This window comes from Echinops telfairi, unplaced genomic scaffold (assembly GCF_000313985.2).
Source record: "Echinops telfairi isolate 266 unplaced genomic scaffold, ASM31398v2 ScPeMD7_7424;HRSCAF=8462, whole genome shotgun sequence".
Classification (NCBI taxonomy): domain Eukaryota; kingdom Metazoa; phylum Chordata; class Mammalia; order Afrosoricida; family Tenrecidae; genus Echinops; species Echinops telfairi.
In genome coordinates, this window is record NW_022111324.1 from 10,823,023 (window position 1) to 10,832,825 (window position 9,803).

At 39.3% G+C, this 9,803-nt stretch overlaps 1 protein-coding gene across 3 annotated transcripts in view; it reads left to right on the top strand.

Annotated features, from left to right (window-relative positions):
* The window catches only part of GORAB (golgin, RAB6 interacting), a 31,716-nt gene extending 26,668 nt beyond the window's left edge, over positions 1-5,048 (top strand). For all 3 annotated transcript variants that reach the window (XM_004706832.2, XM_045298082.1, XM_045298083.1), the window contains one exon: positions 4,073-5,048. In XM_004706832.2, coding sequence (XP_004706889.2) covers positions 4,073-4,526 — 454 coding nt within the window. In that variant the 3' untranslated portion in view covers positions 4,527-5,048. The remainder of the gene's footprint in view (positions 1-4,072) is intronic.
* The last annotated feature ends 4,755 nt before the right edge of the window (positions 5,049-9,803 follow it).

Below are 9,803 nucleotides of genomic sequence, written 5' to 3' on the forward strand. Positions count from 1 at the left end.
CAGTGGTGTGAGTGGCAATACTGGGAGGGTAGAGGGAGAGTGGGTAGGAAAGAGGGAACCGATTACAAGGAACTATATGTGACCTCCCCCCTGGGGGACAGACAACCGAAAAGTGGGTGTTTAATATTCTTTTGGGTTCTAGTCACTACTTGGGAGCCTTGCTGGCACAGTGGCTTACAATTTGGATATTGACTGTAAGATCTCACTGCCATCATTTCCAGCTCATAGAGACTCTGAAGGGGTCTCACAGCCGTTGAGTCTGTGCTAATTCATATTGACTCTATATGTCAGGGTAGACCTGCCCCTGTGGTTTTCAAGGAGTGGAACACCTCATCAAGGATAGTAGTTCTAAAGCACCAGCCACTTCACAGGAGAAAGAAGTTGTCCTGCTGTAAAAATGTGTGGCCTCAGAAATCCAAAGGGTCAGGTCTACTCTGGCCTGTAGAGTAGGACTATGAGACAGAGTCAGCTTAAGGGCAGTGAGTTTAGTTCGTTTTGAGTAACTGCTTACTACATTAAGATGATATAGGCAGTTAGAACAGATTAAACAACATGACCTTCACAAGTTTTTTTTGTAATAAATCATTTTATTGGGGGCTCTTACAGCTCTTTTAACAATCCATACATCAATCGTCTCAAGCACAATTGTACATATGTTGCCATCATCATTTCCAAAGCATTTTCTTTCTACTTAAGCCCTTGGTATCAGCTCTTTTTTTTCCCCCTTCCCTCCTCTCCCCTCCCACCCTTGGGAACCTTTGATAATTTATAAATTATGTTATTTTCATATTTGACACCGTCCACTGTCCCCCTTCACCTGTGTTTCTGTTGTTCATCCCCTTGGGGAGTGGGGGAGGTTATACGTCCATCATTGCGATTGTTTCCCCTTTTCTACCCATTCTCCTCTCACCTTCCCCCGTCCTCATGACACTGCTACTCATTGTTGGTGCTGAGAGATTTATCTGTCCTGGATTCTGTGTGTCGAGAGCTCTTAGGTTCACAACTTGATATGATTAAAGAACAAATTAGTGATGATTACCTTTTGAAGAAAAAGAAATGCAATGAACTGTGGACAAAGCAAAGATAATATACCAACAAAATAGCACTTTTCTGCTATGTACCCATCTTATGGGTAGTAAGGTGATATGTGAAGTAGAATTGCCCTACTTAAAAGACTATCGCTGTATCTATGCCAACATGAACATTCTTAATAAAGGTCTGAGTAGTAGGCTATTGTTACAAAGCCGACAGAAAGAATGGGAGAGCAGCTCCACACAAGAGTCCTCAACTGTGGTCAGTTTTGTCCTCAGGGAACATTTTTCAAAGTGTGCAGATATTTTTGGTTGTCACAGTGTGTGCTATTGGCAGCTAGTGGGTAAAGGCCGATGTGTTAGTCAGGGTAGACTAGAGGAACAAATCCATAGAAACTCATGTGTATAAAAGAAAGTTTTATATAAAGGGTATTTGTACATTAAGAAAACGTGCCAGCCCAGTCCAGATCAAGTCCATAAGTCCAGTATTAGCCCATATGTCCAATACCAATCTATAAAGCCCTCTTCTGACTCACAAAACACATGCAATGACGCTGAATGCAAGAAGGTCACAGGCGAGTGGGTGGGAAGTCTTGTAAACCCAGTGGCATTGTAAGCATCTCAGCACTAGCAGGGGTCTCCACACGGCTTCTCCAGTGCCCAGGGCTGCATCAGGGAAGGTCCATGTGGCTCCTTCTCAGAGGTGTTTGTATAGGAGTTAGCCTTGTCAATTGAGCGTCTCCAATGGAGTGAGCAGAGAGAGTGTGTCTCCTGCCTCCAAGGAGGAAAATATAACGTTCTCAGAATTCTCAGAAGGCCATGCACACACAGAGGTCTCGTTAGTTATATCTTGATTGACAGGCCAGACTCCACCCCTTCATTTGTAATCCTCTCAAATTTACATCAGATTATGTAACTACCACAGCCGGTCAGCACCTGATAGGGCCCAGGACAGCTCACATCTAAGAATCATATGGCCTAGAATGTCAGTTCTGCCAGGGATAGGAAACGCTAACTAACTTAGACTTACCTTGAAATTTACTCCTATACTTGATGTTTTTTACCTGTCCTCAACCAGTGTTTTCCTTGCTCTGGTATGTTCTTCCATTTATCTTCATCTCCCAGCCACTGTTCATATTCTTTCCGGCCACCAAATCTTTCCCTCTCCTTTTCTAATCAGTCAAGACGTAGGTCTACTAATTTATCTAGTTATTGTTTTGCCACTCATAAATGTAACTAGTTGTGTATTCACTTAAAAAAGCTGATTTTATACTTTTCTTGGAGTAAGTTACAAGTTGGACTGCTAACTGCAACGCCAACAGTTCGAAACCTCAAGCCACTACTCAAAAGAAAGGTGAGGCTTTTTACTCCTGTAAAGAGGTACAGTCTTGTAAACTCACAGGGCAGTTTTACCCTGTCCTATAGCGTCACTATGAATTGGCATCCACTCAGTGGCAGTGAGAGCTTCGCAATTTTGTGTTCAGTTGCTATCACATTGTCTTCCATTCCTAGTGTTGCTGTGTCAGAAATACCACATATGCTATTAGTTGCCATCGAGTTGGTCCAAGCCATAGTGACCCTTTGCACAATAGAACAAAACACTGCATGGTACCATAGTCAGCATCGTTCCCACGCCCGAGCTCATTGTTGAACCCACTGTGTCAATCTGTCTCATTAAGGGCCTTCCTATTTTTGCTGCCTCTCCACTTCACCAAACATGATGTTCTTTTCCAGGGACTGATATCTCATAAAAATGTGTCCAAAGTATGTAACACAAAGTCTTGTCACCCTTGCCTTTAAGGAGTATTCCAAGAAGATTTGTCATTTTAGCAGTCCATGAAACTTTCAATGTTCTCCAGCACCACAATTCAAGTGTTCTGATTCTTCTTTGGTCTTCCTATTCAGTGTCCAGCTTGCACAAGCATATGAGGCAGTTGAAAATACCATGGCTTGGGTTAGGCACACCTTAGTCCTCAGAGTAACATCCTTTTCATTACTCTAAAGAAGGTTTGTGCAGCAGATTTACTTAATGCAATATATCGTTTGATCTCTTGAGATTTTGGTCTTTTTTACATTGAATTGTAATCCATACTGAAGGCTACAGTCCTTGATCTTAATCAGCAAATACTTCAGACACCACAAATAAGGGCTATAAAGAGAAATTTATTTTCTCACATTTCAGAAGGCTAGAAGTCTGAATTCAGGGAGTGGCTCTAGGGGGAAGACTCTTAGTCTATTTCGGCTTCTAGAACTCTTGTAAATACTGTTGTTTAAGTGTTGACCTGCTAACTTGAAGGTTAGTAATTCAAACATCAGCCACTCCACTGGAGAAAGATGAAGCTGTCTGCTCTAGTCAAGATTCACAGCCTGCAAAGCTCTACATAGGGGCATTATGAGTTGGAATTGGCACGATGGCTCTGGGAACAACCAGCAGTCTTTAAATTCCTGGCGTTGTGAGTTTGTGTGCCTCCCTGGTTGTGAGGTTAGATAGCCTCTGTCTTCCCCTGCTTCTGTGCATCTCTGTGTCTATTCTCTTCATAACCAAGGGGTGCCTGTGTAGGGTCCACCCTACACACGACTTCCTCTGATTGATTGGTTCTATTACATTAAGTTGCATTATGGAAGGTAATCTGAATTACATTACATTACACAGAGATGTAGAAGCTAGGATCTAACACATTTTTCAAGGGACACAATTCTTAACACATTGGTAGTGTGAAATGGATAATAGTGGTAGTATTTACACCATAGAAACTGGCAGATATTACAAACCAGGGCTCCCTGCCAGCTGGCACACCATTAAATTAACCCTTTTTAGCCTGCCTTCACTAAGTGTAGAGGAATGTTGTTATAAATCCAAATGAGGATATTTTGGAAGTTACCGCAACTATGACCTAATTTTTCATAGGTATAGGTAGTGTTAGTAAAGTGTTAATGTGCATTTTTCCCCTGGTTTTGGACTGTAATTATCATTTTTACACCATGCTTTGGATTTCTTCAATGTGAAACTGATGGACTTGCCCTGGTACCTCTACTTACAGGAAGCGGTTTGACAAAGCTGAAGCAGAGTATGTGACCGCAAAGCTAGATCTACAGCGCAAGACTGAAATTAAAGAACAACTCACTGAGCACCTCTCTACCATCATCCAGCAGAATGAGCTCCGGAAGGCCAACAAGTTGGAGGAATTGATGCAACAGCTGGATGTCCCGGCTGATGGGGAGACTCTGGAACTGGAGGTCGAGGTGGAGAGATTGCCGCAGGAGCAAGAAGCAGAACCAGGAAAACAAACGGTTCCTTTGGAGAGGTCACGTCAGCCTTCTGGGGACAGGGGGACATTAGAATGTTCTAAAGAGGACCAAACGCCTCAGGAACGGACTGTTTCCTCAAAGGATGAGCAATGTGAAAGTTACAAAAGCAGTTCCCTTAGTCCAAACTGCCAGAATCAAGACACTGCAACGACTGTAAGGGACATTTCGGTTGCTCTGCCCACATGAATTGCCAGTGTGTGTTCTTTTCAGCTTCATGGCACATGATAAAGTATACTTTCTGCTATGGATTATGCTTTGACTACATGGTAAAAATATCTTCAAAACTCAATTTTTGAATTCATGACTTTAAAATTTTTAGTATTTTGATAAGTTTAAGCATTCTAAAGTCTCAAATTATAACAATTTTATATCGGGGATAGTTTACCTTGGTTGTAGCTAGTTCCTTCAATGTATCATTATTAATGGGGAAAGAAAATAATTTAAAAGGATAGAAGTAAAACTACATAGTTGAAACAGTTTTTAGATCTGGCAATATAGAATATAGAAAAATAAAATGAAAATGATAATATCTAATCAAGTTACATACTTCTGGGAAAAGTATTGAGAATTACTGCTAATTACTACTATATGTAATTAGTTAAAAAAACACACACAAATTACCATGTGCAAAATGGGAGGCAAGAAGCACATTGATTTATTTGTACTTTACTAGGTTATAAAATACAACTTAGATGTTTTTGTGAAGAAACAGGCAAGTCATTTTGTCTTAAATATACCTTTTAAATAGTTTTAGTTTACAACCAAGTTGAATTTTGGTATGTGATGCTTTTAATGCCCACAACCCGACCCTCCCCACCCCTCAAGGAAAAAAACCAAAAACAAGCTATCCACATTCACATTATGGATCAACTCATAGTGACCCTGTAGGACATAGGTTGCCAAATTTATTTGGCCTACTGCCTCCTTTTCAGGAAAAAGTGTTAACACTTTTCAGGGGGAAAAAAGTCACCATATATATCTTTAACACTCCCAATACCAATTAAAGACTTTTGTACTATAGACTGTACTCCAGGATAAAGTGTAGGTAACTGCTTTACAGTCCCACTGGATTATTCCAGTATCCCCCATGGGGATATTCCAGTATCACCCACTTTGAGAAACACTTCTATAGGACAAAATAGAATTGTTCCCTGTGGTTTTTGGAGATTATCAGTCTTTATAAGATTAGACAGCTGCATCTCTCTCCCTAGCAGCTAACGGATTTGAATTGCTGACCTTGCAAGCCTAGTGCATAACCCACTGCGCACCAAAACCCAAATCACTGCCATCCAGTCAGTGCTGACTCATAGCGACGCCCTGTGGGTTTCTGAGACTGTAACTGTTTACGGGAGTAGAAAGCCCAGTCTTTCGCCCATGTTGCTGCTGGTGCCTTCAAACTGCTGACCATGCAGATCACAGCCAACATGTAACCACCACACCACCAGGACTCCAGATACTGTGCCCCAGGGTTCTCCAAACAAGCACACTATACCAACAACCAAACCTGAGTCAAATCCCACTGCTGGCAACCTCTTTTGTTTCAGACTAGAACTGTACTCGACAGGTTTTCCATGGCTGTGATTAACTTGTAAAAGTAGCGCTTCATATTTTCTTCTGAGTTGTCTCTGAGTGAATTTAAAATGGCAACCTTTCCGTTAGTAATCAGTTGCATAACTATTTGCAACCCCCAGGGAAGCCTGCAGACACTAAGCTTATATGTAATTTTACCATTAGTACATTGTCTTTTCATTGCCATTAGTACAATGTACCATTAGTAAATTGTCTTTTCATTTCTTTTCGTTGTCTTTTCATTGGTTAGCTAAAACTGATCTGAAATTGATTTTATTTAAATAAAATTAGATCATCAAAAATTGATTTTTTTTCTTTCTAGCTGTCAATGTGTTTTATATGTTAGTCAAATTTTGTCATAAAGCATTTAATTGTAAAAATATTGGTGTTTCTTAATAAAAGTTTATTACCTTTTAAATCATGATCAGTACATTGTGCTATATGTAAATGTGTAAAAATTAGTGTCATCACAAAATCTATGGATATCAGTTAAAGTTGTAATCTATCAGAAACTAAAAATTATATTATGTTTTAATTTTTTAAAAAATTTTTCAAAGGATAAATATATTCATAATAGTTTCTGTAAAAGTTATTACCTTCAAGTATCTGGTGTAATCTATGTTTTTATATTAAACAATTTTAGTTAAAATTACAGGTATCTAAACAGAAGCATATATGTAAATAGTTGTCTTTTTATTTTGAACCACACACACACAAGTTGAAAGCCTCACATATACATGCTTTTTTTGTATCAGAGATATTTATTAGCAAATGATAGACAAGCCAAAGGTATTTAGGAAATGGGGAAACGAGTTTTGCTCATTTTTGGTTTTGGCTTTCTTACATTAATAGGTCATAGTGGTGGTTTGGGTTTTGTTTTTGGTGCGTTTTCTTTTTTTTAATCTAAGCACATCTCAAGGTACATGGAGAAAAGAGGACATCGATGAATTGGATGGGACTTCGGAGATCATCTGATTGAATTTTGCTGTTTTACAGCGGAAGAATGGGAGCACCCTAGATGGCACTGGCTTGTTTCAGACTTTTAAGTGCTAGTATAATTGCACTTCTATACTCTTCATGTGCCTCATATATCTCAAGCTATGACGTTCACTGCATTCCTTCACTTGAAAATTTTGCTTTATAATCAATTTTGGGATTTTGTGTGTGTGTGTGAAATGCTTTCAAATGTGGCTATAAAAGGTTACTGAAACCATTATTTTGAAAAACCTTATCTTACTTGGTTTTCCCAGGGTGGTATCTGAGTGCTCAGGTGATGATATAAGTGACAAAATTCTATTGCATCAGTTTTACGCACAGGCAGCTGTAGCCCATGTGTGGGAGGAACAAGAGCAAATGAATGAGAAATGGGGCTCATTGGTATGAGGACCATATGCACTGGCTTTTCCAGGAGAGCCCTGATACCATATAGATAGAGAGATTTTAATAGTGAAATACATTTGAAAGGTTTTTTATAGGAATTTGTAAATCCACGATTATTGTTAATCTCTGAGTAAATTACTGGTTCAAAATGACCACCACCAGTTTATTGGGGAACTTTTTGGAACTGTAGTGTTAAACTCCTCTTGCTTCCACTTCTGAAAGTACTTAAAGTTTGAGGTTATCAAGACCCTTAATGATATGTAATTTGGGAGTTAACTACATTGGGTTATCTCACTTAGTAAACTTAAAAATAATTTTGTAGCAAGTTGCACTAATTTCTACTTACAATGGCCTGCTTTTACTTAGCTAACCTGTAATTCCTGAATTTAATTAATGGTCCTTAACACCTAGATTTGTTGCTGCGTTCTTGAAATTAGAGCTATTTTTTTTTATAGATTTCAGATGCAGAATTTTTTAAAGCACACTCCTTGCATTTAAAATGAAGACTTTTCTCAAGGTACTTCACCTCCACATAGTTCTGAATTACAGCCCTTGCAGGTGGTAAATCTCTGTACTCATTGTGAGCACAGCTGCTAGAGACTTGACTTTCCAAGTCAGATGATAAAAACGCTCTGATTGGAATTCTCAGAACCTGTTTCATTGCTGAATTGGTATTTGAATTATAGCATGAGAACTTAGTTATAAAACTGTCTTGTTCTTTCTTTGGATTTAGCAACACGGTATTCTCAAGGAGCTTATCTAAGTATTCAGTGACTTCCTCTCCTGTGGCATTGGCACAAAACTAATTCAAGTTATTCTGACCAGGCCATTCCCAGCGACCTTTGTAAATTAAGCTTTGGGTTTTGTACTTCTAAGGAGCCAGGTCAGCATTTAGAAGGGCCCTGATAGATAAAACTCAGCCTGCCAGACAAGACCTGGGGCCACTCTGGATCAGGGTAATTATACTGCCTCTCAACATAGACCTACCCCAGGCCTGGCTTGAATACTCTGGAGGGATGAAGCAGGACTGTATTCTCCCGTCTGCCTTTGCCTTAATGCCAGGCTCCTAATTCCAAACAGCTGTCTTGAAAAGTTCAATATCAGCTATTTATGCAAGTGATCAAGCTATTTGTAGCTACCTATGTGGACAGAGATCTATGCGGTATATGATCTGTGCCTTTTGTACCAAAAAGCTTAATAACTAATTGTAGGGCTAAAATTTACACTGAACAAAGGCTGCTCAAGAACATCATGTCTTAATGGAAGGCCAAATAAGTGGTTAGAACAATGAACATGGATGAGCCCTCCAGAAGCCCCTCTGCAACTGATCAACTGTGTTTAGGGCCCACTGTCTTTCCATGTGCTTTTAGAACTGGGGACAACACGTGATTAAAAAAACAACAAAACCTAAAATGAAAAAGGAGGAAACTACCGGCAGACAGTATGTCTAGATTCTAAGTTAGAAAAGTACCGGAACAAGAGGGAATTGGAAAGAGGAAGTTTTGGAATCTCATTGATTTAAAATAGGGGCCCTACTGGATTTATTGGTGGGAAAAGCCCTACTAAGCATTAGAATAATTAAGCCTATATCGATATGTGAAAGGATTGATAGTGTCATCTATTTTTTATTTAACACTTTTATTGGCATTTACTTCACATCTCATAGAATTCAGTTCAGTCACATCAAGACGAGTTGTGAATAGCGTAAATATAAGAGTTTATTATAATTATTCAAGGTGTTTCTGACCAAGAGTCAGTGATGACTGCCCAACCCCAGAACAAAGCAGGAAGGGAACAAACTGATGTGAATTTAAGAATAATTCAACTCGGAGACATGTTCAAAGATCATACATAAGAGATCTTTATAAGCTGAATGACTGTAGGAGCCTAAAATAGAGCCACAATTAAGCAATCAAACATGACAGGCAGCACATTTCTCGGTGATTATAGCATGCCTCAAAGGATAAGTCACTAGGCCAAAGGTTCATATGAGGACTGAAATAATAGCCCTGCAATATACAGTGTCACTAATGTTAAGAGAGAGAGAAGCAGAGGAAAATGAATCATGGGAGAAGAGCCATTTCATGAGCTATTATTACAGTTGCTGGGTAGTCTTACCATGTGTGTAGTGCAGGTGGCTATTAGTTTTACCTAATATTCTGAAGCTGCATTTATATCAGAGCCTTCACTTACTTCAAAAGGGCTATCCACCTTTTCCTTACCTGTGGGGAAAAAAAGCAGACCATGAAAGTAAACAAACCTTAAGGTTCATAGCCATCTGAAAATATAATTACAGGTGCACAAACCTGGCTTTCATAACTGAAAAATAGCAGAAGCAGCCACAATGGATTTTAGTTACAGTCAATATTTTGGCTCATGTATTTTATGTGTATTTCTCAAACATTTCCAGGATGCGTGGCCCTGGTGTCACATTGCAAGCCCAATGTGACGAAGCCAATTTGAGACAATAGTGAAAAGAGCACCATAGGATTTCCAAGGCTGTAAATCTTTACG